This window comes from Triticum aestivum, chromosome 3A (assembly GCF_018294505.1).
Source record: "Triticum aestivum cultivar Chinese Spring chromosome 3A, IWGSC CS RefSeq v2.1, whole genome shotgun sequence".
Classification (NCBI taxonomy): domain Eukaryota; kingdom Viridiplantae; phylum Streptophyta; class Magnoliopsida; order Poales; family Poaceae; genus Triticum; species Triticum aestivum.
In genome coordinates, this window is record NC_057800.1 from 79811968 (window position 1) to 79836499 (window position 24532).

General features: G+C 43.3%; 1 protein-coding gene across 1 annotated transcript; it reads left to right on the forward strand.

Moving 5' to 3' along the window:
* Window positions 1-12127: 12127 nt before the first annotated feature.
* On the forward strand, window positions 12128-23657 carry LOC123060412 (homeobox-DDT domain protein RLT3). Its single transcript, XM_044483121.1, has 18 exons — window positions 12128-12411; window positions 12888-12978; window positions 13077-13295; window positions 14147-14199; window positions 15843-16052; window positions 16165-16227; window positions 16442-16658; window positions 16744-16844; window positions 17486-17572; window positions 17651-17782; window positions 19002-19142; window positions 19311-19433; window positions 19534-19986; window positions 20835-21212; window positions 21323-21973; window positions 22176-22280; window positions 22389-22614; window positions 23263-23657. Exons 2-18 carry the CDS (start codon window positions 12888-12890, stop codon window positions 23268-23270), a joined length of 3258 nt encoding a protein of 1085 aa, XP_044339056.1. The 5' UTR covers window positions 12128-12411; the 3' UTR covers window positions 23271-23657.
* Window positions 23658-24532: the final 875 nt, after the last annotated feature.

Genomic DNA, 24532 nt, shown 5'->3' on the forward strand with positions numbered 1-24532 from the left:
GAATTTGTTAATGTCCGGTTGTAGATAACTTGAACCTTAATTTAATTAAAATGAATCAACTGTGTGAGTTGCCGTGATGGTCTCTTCTCGGTGGAGTCCGGGAAGTGAACACGGTGTTGGAGTAATGCTTGCGCAGGTTGTTCTCTAGTTTCTCGTTCGCGCTTTGCCCTCTCTTCTCGCTCTCTTTTGCAAACAGGATAGCCACCATATATGCTAGTCGCTTGCTGCAGCTCCACATAATTACCTTGCCTTACCTTTAAGCTTAAATAGTCTTGATCGCGAGGGTGCGAGATTGCTGAGTCCCTGTGGCTCACAGATTACTTCCAAACCAGATGCAGGGCCTGATGATTCCGCTCTAGATGATGCACTTGAGGTCAAGTGGGAGTTCGACGAGGACTCACGCTGTTACTACGTGTCTTTCCCTGATGATCAGTAGTGGTGCCCAGTTGGGGTGATCGGGACCGTGTCGCATGTTGGGTTATCTTTTGTTTTGGCGCTGTAGTCGGGCCATGAGTGTTTGAATGTTGTAATGATATTCATGTACTTTGATTGACGTGGCAACTGTAAGCCAACTATGTATCTCCCCTTTTATTATCTATATTACATGGGATGTTGTGATGATTGCCTAACTTGTGACATTGCTTTCAATGCGGTTATGCCTCTAAGTCGTGCCTCGACACGTGGGAGCTATAGCCGCATCGAGGGCATTACAGAAGACTCCAGTATTCGAGGGAACACTAGAGAAGCAAAGTGCTCATTGGGACGATTTCATGAAATTCAAGGATTCAGAATTATCTAAGGAACGGTCGAGAATAAACAAGGCCAATGCCGCAAAAAAAGGATAAGTTCCATAAGCTGGGGCCAGGTGGCTATGCGGTGGGAATGCCTAAGTGGGATAAGTCTGAGAAAGAGATGGAGGATGCAGGTGTCACTCCAGAAACATTAAGCTGGCCCCCCAGGTGCAGGACTTGGTTCTATGCGCATGTGGGGGAGTTGGACCCGAAGACAGGCAAAGTTTCGAAGAAGGCATGTCTGGACGGAGCCGAAGATAAGCTACTTGTTGCAATAGAAGAGGCTCGATCGGGGGTGTTCTAGCCCAACAGAGAGAACGACGAGCTTACGCGTGCCCTAGGAAATCCTGAACACCCGGGAAGAACACGAGGCATGGGCGCTATTCCGTGGTATGAGGGGTTTTCGGACTGGAACACTGACTACAGAACCCGTGCGAGAAAGAAGATTGCGAAGGAGAAGAAGAGGAAGATGGAGGAGGAGCAGAGGAAGCTAGACTATGAACGCCTTCAAGGCCTAGAATCAGCGCACGCGGACTTGGCAGTCAAATTCCAGCGGCAGCAGGAGCAGATCGACTCACTTAGCCAGCAAATGGGGTCTCAGCAGCTGCAACAGCTAGCGGATGATCCAGCATTGGATAGCACCATCCCATCCATGCCAAGAAGCAGCGTAGGTTCCGCCCCGGGCGACGCATTGCTGGATAGCTACCCAGTGGATGACATCATGGAGAACACTAACTGTGAGCTACACTTCAAAATGAAGAACATATCCATGAAGGTGGCGGACGCCCTTGCTTTTACAAATCCCCTCGAGGCAACCTTCCATTGCAACCCGATTCCAGCGGGCTATGGTCGTGTCTTGGTTGATGAGGTGGTGGACCAATATTCGGGGCTAGAGCTTGACATTCCTGGAGGTGACGATGAGCACACACTGGGAGAGGCCAACCATCGTATCATCCTATGGAGAAAGGATTGCATCATCTTTCAAAGGCCACCGACACCGCGTCATCCGACTCCTCGTCGAAGTCCGCCACCGAGTCAGCAGACTCCCGCTCCTCCAAGTCCACCAACGTGTCAGGCCACTCCTCCTCCAAGTCCGGCACAGCTTCAGGCCACTCCTCCTCCAAGTCCGGCACAGCTTCAGGCCACTCCTCCTCCTCCAAGTCCGGCAAAGCATCAGGCCACTCCTCCTCCAAGTCTGGCACAGCTTCAGGCCACTCCTCCTCCGAGTCCGGCACAGCTTCAGGCCACTCCTCCTCCGAGTCCGGCACAACTTCAGGCCACTCCTCCTCCTCCAACTCAGCCACGTCAGCCGTCTTCGCCGCCTCAGCAATCACGGAAGAGAGCCGCCTCAGCTATGGTGTGTAGCGGTACAAGTTGAGGTAGTACTGGAGGTACAGGCGGAGGCAAGCGATTTCAATATGGTCCAAGCCTCGCGCCTCTTCCGCAAAGGCCTTACAACAAGTCCGAGGAGGAAAACATAGCCATATCGAAGGCCGAGGTGGAAGCCCATTTTGCACCGAAACCGCCACCGCCGCCAAGGGAGAAAGTGCCTGAGGAAAAGATTGACCACTTCATTCGTATGGCTAGAGCACCAGCTCCCAAGCCTGTTGACACAGACTATGAGCGCCACATCAAGAAGTTAAATCGAGCACGTCTACAGAAAGAGGCGAGCTCGAGCTCGAGCAAATCAGCTGGCAAAAGGAGCGGTAAAACCGTTCCCCAGCTGGGAGAACAGGTGGCGCAATCAATCCCCCCGCTTGTTGTGCCAACAACACATGAGAGTAGGCGCGCCCAATATTATTGTGGGCAAACCGTTAACGTTCCCGGGCTGGGCGATGTGGTAATAACCGAGGAGCATATTGAGCAGGCTGAAACGCTCATGATCACTGTTGGACAACTCCTCGATATCGAGCCCATGTCTCCGACTAGAGAGGAGGAAATAAAACGGAAATATGTCCGGGGCCAACCTTTGGTCGAGCCAGACGAGGTCAAGAAGCTCCCAACGAGAATGTATGAATTGCATCAATGGTACATGGACATTACCAAGATTTCCAATCGAGAGTCCCTCATGGTGAATGTCAAGAAGGATCATTACTACCATGAGAAAGTTGTGTCCATTGAGTATTCAGAACTATTTCAGCTATACAATCAAGACGCACTCGACAAATCTATCGTCAGTTGCTATTGTCTGTAAGTGATTTCTTTCTGTAATTTAAGTCTCGAGCTAGCTGTAGTGATCATTTTGATCAATCATTACCTGTAATTATCCTCACTATATTCTTTTCTGTGGTATTATGCAGGATGAAGATTTATTAAATGAAAAAAGGTGGACGCTATGGCATTGGGTTCGTTGACCCAAATACCATTAATGAATATACATGGAAATTAGATCCATATTACGAAAAAAGTGTAGATAAAAGCATGCTAGAGTTCTTCAAGCGCCTCAAATACAATGAAGATATACTACTTCCTTACAACTTCGAGTGAGTCACACTGTCTTGTACTACAAATTCTGTTTTTGCCTACTAGCTAGCTACATGTTTTTGCTTACATATGCCCGCTTAATTAAGACATGCAAACGTGTGTGCATGCAGATTTTACTGGATCTTGTTAATCATTAAAGTTGATGAAGGAACAGTTGAAGTACTAGACTCACTACTTAAGAAACCAACTGACTACACCATCGTGAAGGGGATAGTCAACAGGTAATTTCAATCATTATTAACTATATCTCAGCCTATTTAATTAGTTCGTCATTTCCTGATAACAACTATTTAATAACCCAGTTATTCATTTTCTTTGTCGGCGGGCAGGGCTTGGGCAAAGTTCATCAGGGTCACTCCAGGCCCATGGAAACAAAATCTAAAATGGTATCGACCCCAGGTAAGTAATTAAGTAGTACTAGCTAGCTGCCATCTCTTTAATTATCATGATTGATTAATTATTATCTGATCAAATTCCATTCTCGTAAAGGCCCTGAAGCAGGCGCTGGGGAATAATCTATGTGCATACTATGTTTGCAAGAACATTCGCATGATGGCGTCCGAAAGGAGCAGGTCTCAAAGACAGGAGTGGGTACGTTTGTCAGAACACTATTCACAATTTTTACACCATTATCGATATGTAGTCACACAACTAATACACATGCATATTGATCTCCTTCTTAATAGTTCAAAGAGGTGCGGGAGAAGCTCCTACCAGAGGACCGCATAGAAGCAATTCAAGAGGAAATAGCGGGATTTTTGCTCGACCAGGTCATAGATCCCAAAGGAGAATACTATTACCCGCTACCGCCCCTATGAACCACTTCCAATTGTTATCGTGCTCCGAAGGCACCAATTAGGCTAATGCCACTGGCTCCGAAGGCACCAATTAGGAGAAATTGTAGATAGCTAGCTAATTGTATATATATACATGTGTGTATATATGTGTGAATTAATTAATGGTGGTTGTGAGACATTCGATGATATATATATATATTATGACCGGTTCTACTAGAAAGTCTATTTATATATATGCATAACGTGTACAATATGTAGTATCGTAAAATACCAGCAAACGAAAAAGAATTAAATGGAAAACACAAAATTAAATGAAAAAGAAATCATAAACCCAACCCCCCCCAACCTTTTAATACTGATTGGTGTCACCAACCGGTACTAAAGGGCTCCCTGCCCCCGAAGCTGGCTCGTGCCACGTGGTTGCCCTTTAGCACCGGTTCGTGCTGAACCAGTACTAAAGGGGGGGGATTTAGTGCCCACACTTTAGTGCCGGTTACCGAACCGGCACTAAAGGGCCTTACGAACCGGTGCTATTGCCCGGTTCTGCACTAGTGGTTGGGGAACCTAGCAAAATTTTAAAATTTTCTACGCATCATCAAGATCAATCTATGGAGTCATCTAGCAATGAGGGAGAGGGGAGTGCATCTACATACCCTTGTAGATCGCGAGCGGAAGCGTTCAAGAGAACGGGGTTGATGGAGTCGTACTCGTCGTGATCCAAATCACCGATGACCGAGCGCCGAACGGACGGCACCTTCGCGTTCAACACACGTACGGTTGGGAAGACGTCTCATCCTTCTTGATCCATCAAGGGGAAGGAGAGGTTGATGGAGATCCAGCAGCACGACGGCGTGGTGGTGGAAGCAGCGGTGATCTTGGCAGGACTTCGCCAAGCTCCAACGAGAGAGAGAGAGAGGTGTTACGAGGGGAGAGGGAGGCGCCAGGGACTTGGGTACGGCTGCCCTCCCTCCCCACTATATATAGGGCCCCTAGGGGGGGCGCCGGCCCTAGGAGATGGGATCTCCAAGGGGGGCGGCGGCCAAGGGGACTTGCCCCCCAAGCCAAGTGGGGCGCCCCCCACCCCTAGAGTTTCCAACCCTAGGCCCAGGGGGAGGCCCATGGGGGGCGCACCAGCCCATCAGGGGCTGGTTCCCCTCCCACTTCAGCCCATGGGGCCCTCCGGGATAGGTGGCCCCACCCGGTGGACCCCCGGGACCCTTTCGGTGGTCCCGGTACAATACCGATTACCCCCGAAACTTTCCCGATGGCCGAAACTGGACTTCCTATATATAAATCTTCACCTCCGGACCATTCCGGAACTCCTCGTGACGTCCGGGATCTCATCCGGGACTCCAAACAACTTTCGGGTTACCGCATACTAATATCTCTACAACCCTAGCGTCACCGAACCATAAGTGTGTAGACCCTACGAGTTCGGGAGACATGCAGACATGACCAAGATGACTCTCCGGTCAATAACCAACAGCGGGATCTGGATACCCATGTTGGCTCCCACATGTTCCACGATGATCTCATCGGATGAACCACGATGTCAAGGATTCAATCAATCCCGTATTCAATTCCCTTTGTCAATCGGTACGTTACTTGCCCGAGATTCGATCGTCGGTATCCCAATACCTCGTTCAATCTCGTTAACGGCAAGTCACTTTACTCGTACCGTAATGCATGATCCCGTGACCAAACACTTGGTCACATTGAGCTCATTATGATGATGCATTACCGAGTGGGCCCAGAGATACCTCTCCGTCATACGGAGTGACAAATACCAGTCTTGATCCGTGTCAACCCAACAGATACTTTCGGGGATACCTGTAGTATACCTTTATAGTCACCCAGTTACGTTGTGACGTTTGGTACACCCAAAGCACTCCTACGGCATCCGGGAGTTACACGATCTCATGGTCTAAGGAAATGATACTTGACATTGGAAAAGCTCTAGCAAACGAACTACACGATCTTGTGCTATGCTTAGGATTGGGTCTTGTCCATCACATCATTCTCCTAATGATGTGATCCCGTTATCAATGACATCCAATGTCCATAGTCAGGAAACCATGACTATCTATTGATCAACGAGCTAGTTAACTAGAGGCTCACTAGGGACATGTTGTGGTATATGTATTCACACATGTATTACGATTTCCGGATAACACAATTATAGCATGAACAATAGACAATTACCATGAACAAGGAAATATAATAATAACCATTTTATTATTGCCTCTAGGGCATATTTCCAACACCAACGAAAGGGCAAAGTATAATCAAGTTCTTGTGTGTTCTATCTGTTGTGAAACCTTCGGGTCATCATGGCGGAATCTGCAGGCCGGTCTTTGCTCTCGTATGATCTCATGAACCATCTCGCCAACTGTCTCCGCTATTACATGGACCTCTGCTTCCTGTGCAACACCTAGCACCATGTTACTGACTACCCGAAGAATAAGCCAGATCTTAGTTTCTTCCCAAAATAGTGTATCATGATCAACGAGGTCAACTAATTTTAACACATTTATGCACTTTTTGGTGAACATCACCATATGTTGCGCCCTCCACAAGGACATCTATTGCTACACAACTACTATGTTGTCGCTACCACACAAGGTGGCTCCTTCATCTTCATGGACATGAAGTTGCCTCGCGTGACATGCATCCTCAACCCTTTCATTGGCTACTTGGTTTGTTTCACGATGCCCCTGATCACCGAGGAGATGGTTGCTATTTTTGTCACTCGTTATGTGGTTATGCACACACCTTGGTTATTTTATGACTTATGTTTGTTGTTGGCAGTGGACGTTTCAATACGCGGGAGGACAAGCACACTTATCCTTATAAGAGGCTGAGTTTATTGGTGTTATCTACATTGGAAATTATGTGAGCAATGGTACCTTTGTTCTGATGAGGTCTTTCGATGCTCATCCTGCTAGAATTTAGTCTAATTTGGGACAGGCCAATAGTAATTCCATAAATTCCTAATAAATCCTAGAGGCCCACTTAGCCCATTCGTGCAAGGCAAGGGGTGCTACCAAAGTTTAGTCCCACGTTGCTAGTTTGGTAGGAATTGAACCTCTTTATAAGGGAGGTTGTTTCCCCACATGTATGAGCATGAGAATAAGAGGGACATTCACGCACGCTCCTCCTCCGTCGCCCGCCTCACCTCGCTACGACGCGCCGCGGGTTGCGGGAATTAGCCGAGCCGATGTCTAAATTTTTGCCATGCAAGACGGGTATATGAACGGTCTCTTCGGCTGTAGGTTATTCGCTTCATCTTCTTCTTTTGCTTCACCTTCCGTCACAGCTAGTTCGCCTCCTTCTCCCGTGCGTATAAAAGAGAGGCCGCTCCTCTCCAGAGAGACACATCAGTGTTAGGGGACGTAGTAATTTCAAAAAAATTCCTACGCACACGCAGGATCATGGAGATGCATAGCAACGAGAGGGGAGAGTGTTGTCTAAGTACCCTCGTAGACCGTTCACGGAAGCGTTATATCAACGCGGTTGATGTAGTCGTACGTCTTCATGTTCGACCGATCCAAGTACCGAAAGCACGGTACTTCCGAGTACTGCACACGTTCGGCTTGGTGACGTCCTCGCCTTCTCGATCCAGCAAGAGGGGCGAAGTAGTAGATGAGTTCCGGCAGCACGACAGCGTGGTGACGTTGTTGGTGAAGAACAATCTCCGCAGGGCTTCGCCTAAGCACTACGAAAACTATGACGGAGGATAAACTAGAGGGGACGGGGTTGCCGGCACATGGCTTGGTGTTTCTTGATGTGTCTTGGGTGCTAGCCCTACCCCTCTATTTATATGTTGAGCATTGGGGTCGAAACTTGGAGTAAAAGCCTCCACAAAGTCGGTTTCACCCGAAAGGCAAGAGTCCTTCTCGGACTCCAAGGCCAGACGCCAGGGTTCCCGGCATCTGGACCCAGACGCCAGGGACCCTGGCGTCTGGCCCCTGGACTCCGCAAAACTTCCTTTTATGCTTTCCAAAAACCTTGTGGGCTTTCCCCTTTGGCCCAAATAAAGTGTTCTCGTACCCAAACATTTTGGGAAACATCCGGAACCCCTTCCGATGAATTCCGGAACCCTTCCGGTGATCAAACACTATTATCCCATATATCAAACTTTATCTCCGGACCATTCCGGAGTTCCTCGTCATGTTCGTGATCTCATCCCGAACTCCGAACAACATTCGGTCATCAATATACATAACTCATATAGTACTATATCGTCAACGAACGTTAAGCGTGCGGACCCTACGGGTTCGAGAACTATGTAGACATGACCGAGACACCTCTCTGGTCAATAACCAATAGCGGGACCTGGATGCCCATATTGGCTCCTACATATTCTACGAAGATCTTTATCGGTCAGACCGCATAACAACATACGTTTTTCCCTTTGTCATCGGTATGTTACTTGCCCGAGATTCGATCGTCGGTATCTCAATACCTAGTTCAATCTCGTTACCGGCAAGTCTCTTTACTCGTTCCGTAATACATCATCCCGCAACTAACTCATTAGTTGCAATGCTTGCAAGGCTTATAGTGATGTGCATTACCGAGTGGGCCCAGAGATACCTCTCCGACAATCGGAGTGACAAATCCTAATCTCGAAATACGCCAGCCCCAAGTACCTTTGGAGACACCTGTAGAGCACCTTTACAATCACCCAGTTACGTTGTGATGTTTGGTGGCACACAAAGTGTTCATCCGGTAAACGAGAGTTGCATAATCTCATAGTCATAGGAACATGTATAAGTCATGAAGAAAGCAATCGCAACAAACTAAACAATCAAGTGCTAAGCTAACGGAATGGGTCAAGTCAATCACATCATTCTCCTAATGATGTGATCCTGTTAATCAAATGACAACTCATGTCTATGGTTAGGAAACTTAACCATCTTTGATCAACGAGCTAGTCAAGTAGAGGCATACTAGTGACACTCTGTTTGTCTATGTATTCACACATGTATTATGTTTCCGGTTAATACAATTCTAGCATGAATAATAAACATTTATCATGAAATAAGGAAATAAATAATAACTTTATTATTGCCTCTAGGGCATATTTCCTTCAATCAGAACATCATCTTCCTCTCGCCATCGAGTACCCGAGCACTGAGCTACTGTTACGATCTTCCACACCCCGGCTTGCAGCGTGCACCATAGGTCGAGACAGTAGGCCTCTGAAACCCCACCTCTTTGAGTCCTGTACGGGAGAAGGCTAATAAGGTTTTTGGGGAGCGCTTTGTGCGACTACTGACCGGTTCATCACGGACGCTCCGGATACCGACAACCACTTCCCCAAAGACGACTTTTTCCCCGATGTCGACAACCTCTTCGACGACATGGCTGGCGAGGACACTGCCCCAAGACTGGTGCTTCTGCCGTTGCTCCATATGTCTTCGTGTTCTCTCTGTTTAAGATCTTGCCTAAGTTTCTTCCTCTAGCCTTTCTTGTTCTAGCCTCTGTTCTACATATGTTCTATTCTAGTTCACATGTGCAGATGCTATTTGCCTTCACTCTGCTAGATTACATGACTAGTTTCATCCCTACTATAATAGTCATGTTTTATCAACCATTTCTGTTAATAAAATCATATGGTAAATTGCTCATATTTCCAACACATCCTTCCGAGACATTGGTTGTTCTTCCTTTTAAGAATTTTATGACCCGCTAAAACGACGCATACATATCGTTGTTTTATTGTGAAATCTACTAGTGTGACCTCAAGGAAGGGATAAAAGAGAGGATCTTCAGAGCCATGAGCACGATATGTTTTACCTTCCTTCTTCATGTTGAGCTTCCCTTTACAATTATCCAGTTCCTCTCCAACTACACCGTCAGTGCCCAGGAGTTTAAAGTTTGAACCAGGAGTTCTAAAATGCCTTAAAGAGCTCCCTGATATCATTCTGAGCTTGAAGGATTTTTTTGCTTTCTTCTTACCTCAGGGATGTTGAATTCGATGATAGCTGAACAAGCTATTCCTTGTAATTCTAATTACCCGTTTGAGGTACTGTTCATGATATGACTCCACTTCTTCATGTATTTTTTAACGCTCTCTAGTGCGTGTGCACCTTTGTATCTCTTAGCGATGCAGTTTGGTGTTTTTTGGCACAAGAAAAATGTTTGTATCACAATTTTAGAATCCACTTGCTAATGTGTTCTTGCATTTGAATGCTCCATATTTTTCAACCATTGCTTGTTTTTATTTGAGTAAGTTGAAATTCTGAACACACATTTTGCTTACCTGTTTGCAGCAACCCGTGTCAAGAAGGGTGGATGGCAATCCAGTCCAATGCCACCTATAATGCTCTATTGCTCTTAGTGTTCACTTGTTGATGAATATGCCAACCTTGGAAACGAACAAGTGGTTAACTTGCATTGCAATGAAAGTAAATCCATGTATGGATGAGTGTGACCTAATATGCATATATTTTTCTATAAGCAGAGCCATGTATGGATGGTGATCATGCACTGTTCCATGTAGACATACTAGCACATACATATAAGGATGAAAGTGGGCATCCCTTGAATCCCGCATACAAGTCATTTTGAAGCCAGTCTTATATGAATGAACAAAAGTGCATTAGGTTGACTTTTTGGTATACTTGTATGCTAACCTTCACGGGCTCGCGCTTGTATATGTAGATTGCAAATCTTGCGGGGGTGTTTTTTTTCTTAATTGCGTGCCTTGGGTAAACTGTAAACGTGTTGAACATAGGGTTATTAAAAAAACCAAGCTAGAGGGACTAGTGCACAAGAAAAAAACATGAAATATTTCTCCCAAGTCCTGACACAAAATCACCTTATAGTCCAACTCTAACCGGCAAGGTTTATTTGGAAACCAAAAGATCCATACTCCCTCCGGTCCTTTTTACTCTGCATATTAGAATTCTCTAAAGTCAAACTTCACAAAGTTTGACCGTATTATATGAAAAAATATCAACATCTGCCATGCTAAAGTTATACAATATGAAACTTTAAGTCATGACACATCTATTGATATTGATTTCAGATTGTGAATGTTGGTACTTTTTTCTATAAAGTTGGTCAAACTTTACGAGGCTTGACTTCAGTTAAATCTTATATGCGAACTAAAAAGGACCGGAGGGAGTACATTCTAACCCAACTCAACCAACAATGTTATTTGAAAACTAAAAAATCAATAAGAAATGAAGATGTTTGTGCGACATCTTTGTAAGGGATTTACCTTGAAGGATAACCTGACTAAGCATAATTAGACACAAAGCAATAAATGTTGCTTGTGTGATTAGGGTGAGTCAGTTCAACATTTGTGTATTCATTGCCCCTTCACTCGTTTTATATGGCGGTGATGCTGTAGTGATTACATGTTGTTGATGAGGGGAAGGGGAAAGCCTCACTAATACTCGCTCTAATGTAATTCGCGCCATCCTATGGTGGGTAATTTTGGTGGCCAGGCTTTTACCGTCTACTAGCATTTCAAATGGCGAGACTTCTTTGGTGACTTTTTTTTCGAGGATATGCCAAGAGCGTACCTATGTTTTATAGAAGGAGGAATTAGTTACAAGAAAAGTTTTTAGGCTCTCACCACACGCCGGCGGAATCAGAAAACACTCCTACTCCAAGGTGCTCGTAAACGATAGGATGTGATGTACATGCGTGTGCTTGTAGAAATGAGTGTATTGTGAGCGTCTTCATCTACATTGTGTTTGTAAAAAAAGGTTTTAGAACTGCCTTGTAAGTTTAGTGTATAAATCAAACCGCCGTGCCAATCTCCTTTCAAAAGAAAAAAGAATCTCCTTCTCGAGAAAGGAGGAATGAAGTGAACCCTACAAAGTTGTTGAGGGGAGGGCTATTTGGAGAACCAGACAACCTCCAGTGGCCGACGTGGAAGAAGAGCACACCGCAGATATTTCTCCTAACTAATCCATTCGACCATTCCCCTTCACCAAGGGTTTAAGGAAAAACGGCGGCCCACTCGTCGGTAAGGGTTTTGGGCGTCGCTCCCCTCTCCCTCCCGCCGCCTCCATTCCCCGCGCCCCCACCCCGGAGCCGGATCACCGCCGCTGAACCCCACCCCCATCCCCGCGCCCACCTCCCACCCCCCCAGCAGCACACCTCGCCGCCTCCTCATCCATGGCCGCCGCCTAGAACCCCGCGCCCGCCGGCCACCCAGCAGGACACCGCCTCCCCTCGCCGCCCGTGGCGCACGCCCGCCGCCGTGCCGTCGCCCGCCCCCCGCCTCTCATGCGCGTCGCCTCCATCGCCGTCCCCGTGCCTCCTCGTCGGGACTTCGCTGCCTCCGCCCCGTCCGCGGGCTCTGGCAATTGGGGTTTGAGGTATGAGCTCGTTTCCATCCACTGATTGAGTTAAACCCAACTCACCGGCCTCCGCAATTTCTGGCTCTAAATCCGCCCCCCCCCCCTCCTAGCAAGGAAATCCCCCTAGCAACTAGAACCTGGGCTCGAATTTCTCTTGTCAGGAGTAGGCGGCATTAACTCGATGGATAATTAAGCTAGGAGGGCCTCCTGACCAGGCCTGCGATACTGGCCGATTCAGTCGTTGCTTGTAGAAATTTGCCGCTTGAGTCCTAATTTTGTAGCAAGCGTCTGCTCTAGCTGCACCAGGTCCAGTATGTAATTTTGTGCTTACTTGCTCCCCAGTTGTGTTGTGACTGTTCTCAGCATTTAAGCTCTTGAACACAAATTGAGATTCGTGAAGCTACCATTTCCCTGGCCTTTTAGTGTTTTGTAACAGGGTGTTTACTGTCACTCGTCTGCTTTGTGAGCTGAGACCTGATTATGGTTTTCTCCAGATGATGGCCAAAGGATTTCTAGCCAAGAGTGATAATGCAGGGACAAAGAAATCTCCCCTGCAAATCCAGATGCTGGAGAGCTTTTATTCTGGTAGGCATGTGCTAGTGTTTCAAGCTCCTTTCCTGCTGTCATGTCTTATTTTTTGTTGTTCAACTTTTTGTTCTGTGGCTAAAAATTTCTCGATCCAGAGGTACAATATCCGAAGCCGGAGGATCTGACAGAGTATGCGGCATCTGTTGGTTTGACTTACAACCAGGTCAGAATATGGTTCAAAGAGCGGAGGCGGAAAGAGAGGAGACACATGGAAGCTGCAGAGGTTCATGTGGAAACACAAGCTAGTGCAAGATCAAATTGGCCTAGATGTAGCAGCAGCAGGTCTTCCAATTCAAGCCAATCTCCAATGCAAGGTATTGCGGGTTTGCAGCCCGAGGATGACATTACTCTTGGTAGGAGTATGAGCCTTGTAGGAGAGAAACACACACTTCGATCACAAGTCCTGTTTCCGAAGGATTATATTCTGAGGAAAGTCTTCCGCAAGGATGGTCCATCTCTTGGGGGTGATTTCGATCCCCTTCCTGAAAGGGCACATGTCCATGTCAGGGGTCTGTCTCTAGTAGCACTAAAGTTTACTGAGAAAGTCATTTATCATCATAGACATATCTTTCTATCTATGTGTCCCAATAGGTTAAACCATGCAAAAGACCTAATTAAGCTTAATCAACCACACAGTTCTATTAACAACTCTGGTAATTGTCTCATTTTTTGTTTGGTAGGTGTAACACTTCTTATGTTCCATCTCAAAACACTGCCATTTACTGTAATTGTTTATTTACCATGCCATGTAAGTTTCATCCTTCTCTTTCGGCCATGCATTCCCTCATTCTTGTGTCCATCTCAAAACAATACTAATTGTGTTAACGAGTTAGCATGCTATGGAAGTCCCAACCTTTTCGTTGGGCTTCACTCATTTGTAATACGGAGATTGTATCGAGCATCTTGTGCTTGATTGTGTTCGTCCTATTCATTTGTGCTTCAAGTTGTGGTTGCTTTGTAATGGCACTAAACTAGACTTCTGGGTAAACAAGGAAAGTAGAATTAGCAGGATCTGAAAGCACCTTCAATCCCCATTTGATCCTTTCCAACACTAATGCTGCTAACATATTTTGCATACTTCATGTTCGAATTGCATTCTGTAGATGTGGTTAATACCCTCACAATATCATGTTGAATTGATTGATGCTGTTTTTAATAGTTGCAGATACCACAGGACATCATTCCTACCAGGATCAAAGCGTTTTGAAGAAGAGAAAGGTATTGCTTAGGCTGCTCAAGTGTTTTCATTTTCATTTCTAGCACAGCTTTTGTTTCCTGTTGGTGCCGTGCCTCGTCTCACTGTATGTGGCTAATGACGACTGGTGCTGATAGTCAGTATGGTCAAGCATAATTTTTGGTTTTCTGTACCAGAGCCTTTTAGGAAAGCATAGTCACTAACTCACTATTCAGGCTAAGTACACATTTTTATTGTCGTTTCTAGCACATACTTTTTTTTCCGTGTTAATTATTGTTTACTGGTTGTTGCCATACCATTTGGTGCCATCATGTGTGTACAATCTAAAAAGCACGGACACGGGGACGGAAAGACGGGGATACGCATACATAGACACGGGATACGGCATTTTTCAAAAAACAACCATTCGGGGATACGGCAGGGTATATAAATATACAGAAAAAATAGCATGTAATAAAAATTTAATGATAATTTTTAGATCAGAGATTTTGTACTGGATATATGTTTTTTGTCAAGGAATTACTGGATATATGTTGCCTCATTTCTATTGATAAAAGACTTTGGGGCAGCCCATAGTCCATACGAACCCTCCACTCAGGCCCATGTAGCTCTCCACTCAGAGCCCATATATGGTCCAGTTCCTGAAACCCTAGACTAGTCAGCTCCTCTAGCCGTTCTCTTCTTGTTTCCTCCAGCCGCCTGAGAGCTGCAGAGAGCAGAAGAAAAGACTGAGCCGCCGCTTATATCTTCTTCCTCGCTGCTGGTTGTAGTCCCCATCTTTCTCCCCGCCCGGTCCTTCTTCCTTGTCGTCGAACGCCTTGCTATCTTCCTCTCTGCTGGATGGATGTTCTTCGTCTGGGGAAGAGCTGGGCTTGGGGGAAACAGCGGCGTCGAGCCGGCGACCAAGAGAGGCGAGTCCAGGCAGCAGCAGCCTCCAGCCTAGGCTGCGGTTGCGAGCTGGATCACGAGTCCCCATCGTGTCCACACCGTATCTGATGTATCCGATTTCTTTCCCCCTTTTTAATTTGGAAAAGATGGGATACTGCAGGATACGTGTATCCCGGTGTATCTGCGCGGGTCCCCGTATCCCCCTGTACTAGGACGGCATTTTGGCAGTTTCTGCCGTATCCATACTTTGTAGTGTACAATCATGAGCTACTGTCATCTTCTGTGCTGAACTGCTGGTAGTCAGTCTGATCCAGCATTATCTTTATTTTATTATCAGGCCTCTTTTTTTGTAATTAGAACAATGGATTCTGGAAACTTTTGGGCCAGGATATACAACACTAAATCCCATGTATTTTGTGGGCGATGCCCCCCACATTTGAATTGGTATAAAAGATTTACAGTCCCTGCCTTAGTATCACTTTTATTCAGCTATTTGCCGTAACAATCTTTCTGAAGGCACTCTAATGTTCATTTTTATTCGGTTAGATGTAAGATTAGAGATCCACCGTATTTGTTTCTTAAAATTCTTGTGTTATTTTGTCAGTTGCTGATTGACAAATTATTTTAGTGCCTGAGATGAAGATGCTGTTAGCTAAACTGACCTTTTGTGCTTATTGTGCCTTTTTGTAATTGTAATCCATGTTAATTTGTTTCCATTTGTTATATTGAGACCTGTAACGTCAGGTGCCCACCTTTCTAAAAAAATGTTCATCTGCAGATCATGTCGCCTACTGCTCAGAGATCCACTTTGCCATTTGAGAACAATGATCCTGTGAGGAAGCATGGAAAGGGCAAAGGTTTAATGACAGTGTGGCATGCAATGTATTCCCAAACTGCAGAAATTCAAGATTGCTCCAGTTTCATTGATGAAAGTGGTTGCTTGAGGTCATTGAGACCATTCGAAGATTTTGGTGGAAAGCTTGCCCAAGTAAAGTTGCTTATTTAATTTGGTCCGATACAGCCTATGTTATTTGAAACTTTATTAGTTGTATATTCTGAATTAGCAACTCAGAATTTCCTCCTTTTAACCTTATGTGCAGAAACAAACTTTGCCACGGAAGAAAGTAAACAAAAAGAGTAGACCTGCACCGAGTAAAAGAAAGGTAAGCTTTATTACTTGGAGAAATCCACATATGGAGATAATGAGCTAAGTTTTAGTCCTCTAGAATGCAAATCTAGACCTGTAAAGTTATTAACTGGCGGTCATTTGGAAGGAAAGCATTTTTTGCTGTTGCAATTTGACCTTTTTAATCTGGTTAAATGAAACTTAATCTGCCTTTTGTGTAGTACACTAATGGTGATTTCTCGCTATTTTAGGTGACATGTGGCAGAGTTACTGATTTGAAGGAGCATCCTCTAGTGGAGTGCCATCTTTCAGTTGATGAATCAGAATCCTCAGAACTACGAACTGAACATGCTACTTTAGTTGATGATGAGGAGCTTGAGCTCAGTGAGCTACAAGCAGGTCCTAATCCGTTAAGATGTTCAGCTCATATTTCTTCAACTGGGAGACATGGCTGCCCCCTTTGTAAAGGTTTGCAATATCATCTTCTACCTCTTTGTTCTCATTTTTTTCCAATATAAGCCAATTTACTTAAGCATTAGTGCTTCTCTTGCAGATTTACTTGCCAGGTTTCCTCCAACAAGTGTCAGGATGAAACAGCCATTTCCCACAAAACCTTGGGAGTCATCACCTGAAATGGTGAAAAAGCTCTTCCAGGTTAAATGCAACACATTACTTTGAGAATACATGAGTAGTATTATCATCATTAATGGAATTTACCTTAGATGAAATGAAAAAAAGCTCATGATCAGTCTGTCCAACTTCTATATTCTATTAACTTATGGAATTTACTGTATAGTGAATGATCATACATGTCTTGTGCTGGTAGTGGAACAAGACTGGCTTCAATAATCTTTTCATACTGGTACCAATTTTGTTCATGAATCCAACCAGTAGTTTACCGGATTTAGTTGCATCTGGGCAGCAGGAATATTAGACATGTCTCCTATAATATATTTGGTTATTTTGTTTGGAACATTAATGGCCTAAGCATGTTGTTAAAAATCTCAATAGCCCATATGTACATGGTTAACTGAAAAATTCTTTCTTCCTTCACTTATTGTTTGTGCTATCCATGTGCCAGAGCCATGAGTTGGTTGCGAGATCTTATGGGTTTCACCTCTAGCCTACCCCAACTTGTTTGGGACTAAAGGCTTTGTTGTTGTTGTTGTTGTTGTCTTCACTTATTGTTTGTGTTACTGCCGTGCTCGTAGATTTTAGTGCGCCCACCTTTCCTCAACAAGTTTTCATGTTGAAACTGTGGCCAGCATCTGTTAATTCGAAAATATTCTTGGCAGGTTGTCCGGTTTGTCTACACACATTTTGGTAGTATGGATGTTCATCCCTTTACGTTTGATGAGTTTGCACAAGCATTCCATGACAAGGTGAAATTTTTGTTAAATCTCCCTGAAATTGGTATAATTTTCTATATTATTTTCTTACTGTGCAAATGTGACCTCCAGGACTCCTTGTTGTTGGGGAAAGTACATGTCAGTCTTCTCAAGCTACTTATGTTAAACACAGAAAGGGGCAGCGGCAGTGTGTTTGTACCAAGATCGTCTAAAGATAGCAGATTCTCAAGCTTTCTGAACTTTGTGAGTTTTGAAATGTGCTGTACACTTTAGTTCATTTCAAAGATAGAATTACATTGTGCTTATTCTAGAGCTATTGTGCTATGGCGTCAATTTCAGCATTGTCAGACAGTTCACAGCTGAATTTTGAATGAGTGGAGAACCTAGTAGTAGGTTCATTTTATTAGTTTTTGTCAGTCTGATTGTACCTTGTTGGGTATATTTATTTATGTTAGCAGAAGTATTGGCGAGTTTGTTGCACATTGTGTTAAGTTTATAGTTCGAATATAATGCTCCATTCAGAAGTCAAAGTATATGGTCTTAGACTAGTGCTGGAGTTGAGCAATTTGTCGAGCGGTTTCATTACCATGCACTTTTTTTTTGTTATGCTCCTGTTCCAGTCTACTCTGGATATCAAGTTAATGATTTCCTTGAAGAACAATATGGGCCTACAGGGTCTAATGAATGACAGCGTAGGATGGATCGGCTTTGTTTTCTAGTAGCACGTGGCTACTGACTTGTGTTCATCGTAATTCATTACATTGAGTAACAGTGATCGTGCAATAGCCAATAAGTGTGACATCAACATGATCCTTATCTTTCTATATGGTCTGATAAATCATACTACTTTCTGTGAAGAAACTGACTATGCTATTCTTCTCATATTTACATTTATTTAGTTCCATGACTTTGTCAATTGCAGCACCAAACTTCTGTTTCAGTTGAGGTGTTCGTCTTGTCATACTCCGTTTTTACTTAGTCCATGTATTAGCTTTGGTCAAAGTCAAGCTTTGTAAACTTTGACAAAGTTTATAAACAAAAGTATTAACATATACAATGACAAATCAATACCATTAGATTCATTATTGAATGTACTTTCACATCATCTAGATTTGTTATGGTAAATGTTTATATTGTTTTCTGTAAACTTGGTCAAACTTTATGAAGTTTGACTTCAGTCAAATCTAATATGCAGAGTAAATAAAAACGGAGGGAGTACTACCCATAGAATGCGGACCAGAGTCCGAGTTTCACTGAGCAAGTAATTGTCTTGCTTTCTTTTCTTATAGATTCGACGGGAGGTAACTAGATAGAGTTCAGACTACTTGATGCTGCTTCATTAGGGTGAATGTCTTGAATGGATGGATAAGAGAACTGTCATCCTGCATACCTGCTTCCTGTTTGAAGAACTTATCTGAAAAATGAAATAGCTAAATGGTTTGCCTCTATGTTTCTCTTTCAGGTTAGAGAACAAGAATTCGATGTGAATTTTTGGATCAAATCCCTGAATTCTCTTACTTGGGTTGAAATACTACGCCAGGTTCTGGTTGCTTCAGGTTTTGGTTCAGATCATCATATGCTGAATCGGAATTTCTTTAACAAGGTACTTAATGAGACACCTCACTATTCTAGATCTAACACTTGTATGTGGGTGTGCATGCCTTTCTGGTTACAGCTACCAATATTTGTATATATGCTGTAGCAATAGATTCCCCCTACAAGTACTTATATTATGTTTCAAAGTAACGTATATCCTTTTATTCAATTATAGGAGAAAAATCAAATGGTTAAGTATGGGTTACGTCCTCGTACACTGAAAGGTGAATTGTTTGCACTATTGTCTAAGAAAGGAAGCGGTGGGTTAAAGGTTGCTGAACTTGCCAAATCACCACAGGTAGTATCAGAAATAAACTGTTCATATTGATGATAGCTGGCCTTCTGTATATACTTTTGGTTAAGTATCTCCGTGGCATTTACTTGATTGTTCTCTTCAGATTATTGGTCTTAATCTCTCTGGCGCATCAGAAGTAGAGCAGCTTATTTTCTCCACTCTCTCTAGTGACATCACATTGTTTGAGAAGATTGCGCCTTCTGCATATCGTCTCCGTGTTGATCCTCGGATTAAAGGAAAAGAAGATTCTAGATCAGATACTGAGGATTCTGGAACTGTTGATGATGATGGGGATGCTAGCAGCAGTGGTGATGAATCTGATGGTCCACAAGAGAGTTATCCTGAGCATGAAAGTAGAATTATCAGGTGGAGACAGAAAAACGTACATAAAAATATGAATAAATGCAGTGAAATTGATGAAAGTTATTCCGGAGAACGATGGCTACTGGGGTTGATGGAAGGCGAGTACTCAGACCTAAGCATCGATGAGAAGCTGGATTGCTTGGTTGCTTTGATAGATGTTGTTTCTGGTGCTGGTTCTGTTCCAAGGCTTGAGGTAACCTTCACTCTTTTCTGGTATATTTCAATTGCAACATCTCATCTTTGTTCAAGGCATCATTGCTTAAACCTTACTCCCTCCGACCCAAAATAAGTGTAGCAGTTTTGAGCTAAGGTTAGTTCAACCTTAGTTCAAAACTGCGACGCTTATTATGTGGATCGGAGGGAGTACTGAACTTGCAAAACGACCATCCAGGACTTAAAAGGATCATTATTCTTTTTTCATTATTGTTAATGTTGCCCTGTATGACGTTTTCTGGCTGACTATAGTGCTCTGTCTTGGTAATGTAACTACATAAATAGTTTGGATGTTCTTAGAAGTGATCAGATGAGATAAGAGAGCAAGGTCTCATTCTTTAGAAGATTATGGCATTATTTCAGTTTTTTCTTTTAAATCATCCACCCATGAACCATTTATGCAAATTTACCTCCACTGAATTTTCTTCTTTTGTTGATGTGCTTTATTCAGTTCTCCACAACTAACATAAATGATCGCACTTATAATTGATTATCCTAAGTTCCTAACTACACTATGATTGTGTCTCCTTACGGCTTAGGCAGAATTAGGAGAAATGGACATTTTAAGTAGATACTACTTTCATTAGGATATGTTAAGTGGATAGTGCCTGCCTTAGGTTACCGTATAACTCATTTGAAGTATTCGAAGTGAAAATACATACAATAGCCAGTGCCATTCTCAGTTGTTGGGAAACTTAATCTTGGATAATTTTGTTGTGTTCATGTTCCAAATTAAAGCTCAGCCTTCATACAAATGTTCTATTCTCTATTTGTATGCCCTGTTGGAAAGCTGCAGAATCTTATATTATTGTTTTCTACCTTTCATAGGAACCACAAAGTGTCCTGTCTAACATACAGAGAGCACAGTCGCATGCCTCAGGTGGGAAGATAAAGAAGTGTACAAGAACCATTTATCAATCTAGTGACGAGTACTTAAATAGACCAGGAAGCTCGCACAGTTTTGATTCTTCCATGCAAGGACAGTCAGGAAGCCTGAGGAGTCAGGATTACATTGCTGACTCTGGAGCTAACGAATCACCCACAGGATTTGCACATCAGCCACAAATTGTTCTCTTAGGATCAGATCGCAGATATAACAATTACTGGCTCTTCCTTGGCCCTTGTAGAGCAGATGATCCAGGGCACCGTAGGGTTTACTTTGAGTCCTCAGAAGATGGTCACTGGGAAGTGATAGATTCACCACAGGTTGCCCACCTGCTTAATTTGCGTAGCATCTAAATTTGCCTCTTATTTAATCACTTGAGGTTAAACTTCCACAAATAAAGTTACCGGCTCTTTTTTTGTTTGCATTGCAGGATTTACTCTCGCTGTTGTCTGTCCTAGACATCAGAGGCACCAGGGAAGCTCATCTTCTTGCCTCAATGAAAAAGAGGCAATCATGTCTTTTTGAAGGCATGAAAAAACACTTGGAAGATGGGTGTGTAGTTGCGCTCACAGCATCATCTGATTCTTCTCGTTCCGGGACAAGCAGTGGAAACAGATATTCACCCAAGCCAAGTAGTGGAGATGGAGCTTCACCCCTATCAGACATTGACAGTGCTTCTGTTCCAACATATCTAGCTGGTAATCTTCAAAATGCATCATCTGCAATAGGAATTGGAGTTGGGAGGAGAAGTGATGAGAAGATGTTGAAGTGGGAAAGGTTGCAAGCGTTAGATAAATGGATCTGGACTTCTTTCTATTCTTCCCTTACTGCTGTTAAGTGTGGCAAGAGATCATTTAAAGAATCACTCGTTCATTGTGAAAGTTGTCATGATCTGTATTGGAGAGATGAAAAACATTGCAGAATATGCCACTCTACTTTTGAGGTTGGTTTTGATCTTGAAGAAAGATATGCTATACATGTGGCAACATGCAGGGAGCCTGAGGATTTGTACGATGTGCCAAATCATAAAGTTCTTCCTTCGCAGCTACAGGCACTTAAAGCAGCCATTCATGCTATTGAGGTGAGTACTAGAAAATGGTTGTTCTACGCAGAGTTTAGTGTCTGGGATCTACTTCGTTAAGAAACTATGATACATGGTGACTCAAAGTTGAGTTATGTTGCTGTATTGGATCGCCATTCACTTGTTTGATCACAAATAGCATATGTATTTCATAGCAGCTTCTTAATCATATTTTGTCCTCATTTTGTGTGTGCTGATGTAGGCACGCATGCCTACGGCAGCTTTCACTGGTTTGTGGATGAAGTCTTCACACAACCTGTGGGTTAAGCGGCTGCGACGGACATCATCATTACCAGAGCTTTTGCAGGTCAGTATCTTTTTCCTGTTTACATTGTAATATCAGAACATTCATTCAGTTTCAGGTAATTTATACAGTATGCACTGTCTTTTGTTTTGCCATGTTTCTTCCCTGCAGGTTCTTGTTGATTTTGTTGGGGCAATTGATGAGGATTGGTTGTACCAACGCTCATCAGCAGTAAGCTTTAGTTCATATGTGGATGACATTACTGTATACTTTCAAACGATGCCACAAACGACGTCTGCAGTTGCACTCTGGGTTGTCAAATTGGATGCCCTCATTGCACCTCATTTGGCACAAGCTGATTCTGGCAGAGGATTAGGCAAAGGGTCCATACAGACAAGTATGTATTTGGCTGATTCTCAATATTATCTACTCCCTCCGTTCTGATGAATAAGGCATATTTCGTTTTGTTAAGACAAGACTTTGACCAACAATTACTCTTTTAATATTTGATTTATGTGATACAAAATCACTATCATAACAAAGTACTTCCAAATACGAATCAAGTGACACAAATTTCATGTTATATAACGTTGTAACGAAGCAACATACGCCTTACTTTTGGGAATGGAGGGAGTAATGTTTAATATGCTTCTTATATTTGCGATTTGTCTTAATTTACTGCTCCCCCGTCCCATAATATAATATCGTTTCGCAAGATAAGCTTGCAAAACGATCTTATATTATGGGACGGAGGGAGTACAATCAATGCCTTTGTTCCTATGAAGCACTTGCCTTTGAAATTATTATCAGAACAGCAGCCTGGAACATAAATGATCACATGAGCCCAGCAATTATTCAACAGTACCAGTACTAGAAACAGTATTAGGGAAACCTTTATCTGATATATATGCCATTTGTGACTGTATGCCATCCTCGTGTGTGGCTATACTATTCATTCTAGCTACTCCTTCAGAATTTTGATGCTAACATTTTTTTCAGTGTTGGGTCATTCCTCCAATAATATTTTGTGTATTATACAATGCAGGAGCGTAGGCATGCTTGAGATAGCTAGGAAGGTACTAGATGGATTATTTTGTGTGGTGCCCCAGCTGCCACCACTCTTTTTTTTGCATCAGTTTCAATCTTTCGATTGATGCCCGCGCTTTTTCTCGAGGCGAGACGAGCATGATGCCCTTTTTTTTTGCCTTCATCTTGATGCCTTCAGCTTTGAGGTTACGATCTTGAACTGTGCAGAAGCCACGGCATCTCCGTAGGATGGTGTGTGTACAATAATGTAAACACTAAGAAATTCTTTGTTAATAATCATTGCTCCGGCTTTGTAATTTCCTTTTTGTACTCGAAGTGGTCAGCGAGGCACCTGACTGGATAAAACAATACCTAGTTTCATGAAATAGAAGGGTTATATAGATCTTTTTGCCAGTTTGCTAGGTTGGGTAGGTTGGTAGGTCTTCTGGTTGCAGGAGAACATGGCGCCCCGCTGTGCTACTTTGTGCATTCCCGTTGTGCTTCAGGACATTGTGGAGCTTGTCTGCTATTGGTATTTTTTGCGTTGCATAGTTTTGATATTTATATCCGTGGGTTTGCCGCCAGGGCACTTCATATTTTTTATTCCTAATCATTAAAGGACTCGAAGGAAATTAATTAGAGAAAGGATGAAGCCTGAAATGAGCATCAATTTTGCTGAACGCAGCCAGTTCAAAAATAATGCTACAAAGACCGTACGCATTTTTTGGTGAACTTTGACCATCAATTTGACTAAATAAAGTCAGTTTGACTAAACTTCTATGCCGCCCAGCTTATATATTGGTACAATTGTAAGTCCAAATATATCTCAAAATGTGTACGAACCTTGTGAACAGAAAATGCAGCTGAAAGGATTTTTCACTAGGTTTCTTATTATAAGAGAATTAAAATGCAGTAGTTCATGTATGATCTTCTTTCCGAACCCTGCTTGACTCAATAAGCGAGCCTACGTTGGGTCTTATGTTCCAGATAATCAAGTTAAACTAGATCATTGATGGCGCGCGTTGCTGTGACCATCTATTTATACAATGAAATGGTAGAAATTTTGATAAATATATGGCCATATGAAATAATTGAACTTGCTTAGATGTAACCATACATTAGTTTTTTTAGTACCATAACCATACATTAGTTGGTAGTCCAAGAAAATCTTTTATATATATACATACACTCGGTAAAAGCAAGGTCACATATAAATTGACTTGGTATAATAGTATAGACAACAATTTATATAGTAAATACAACTAATCGGTACAAATAATGAGATAATA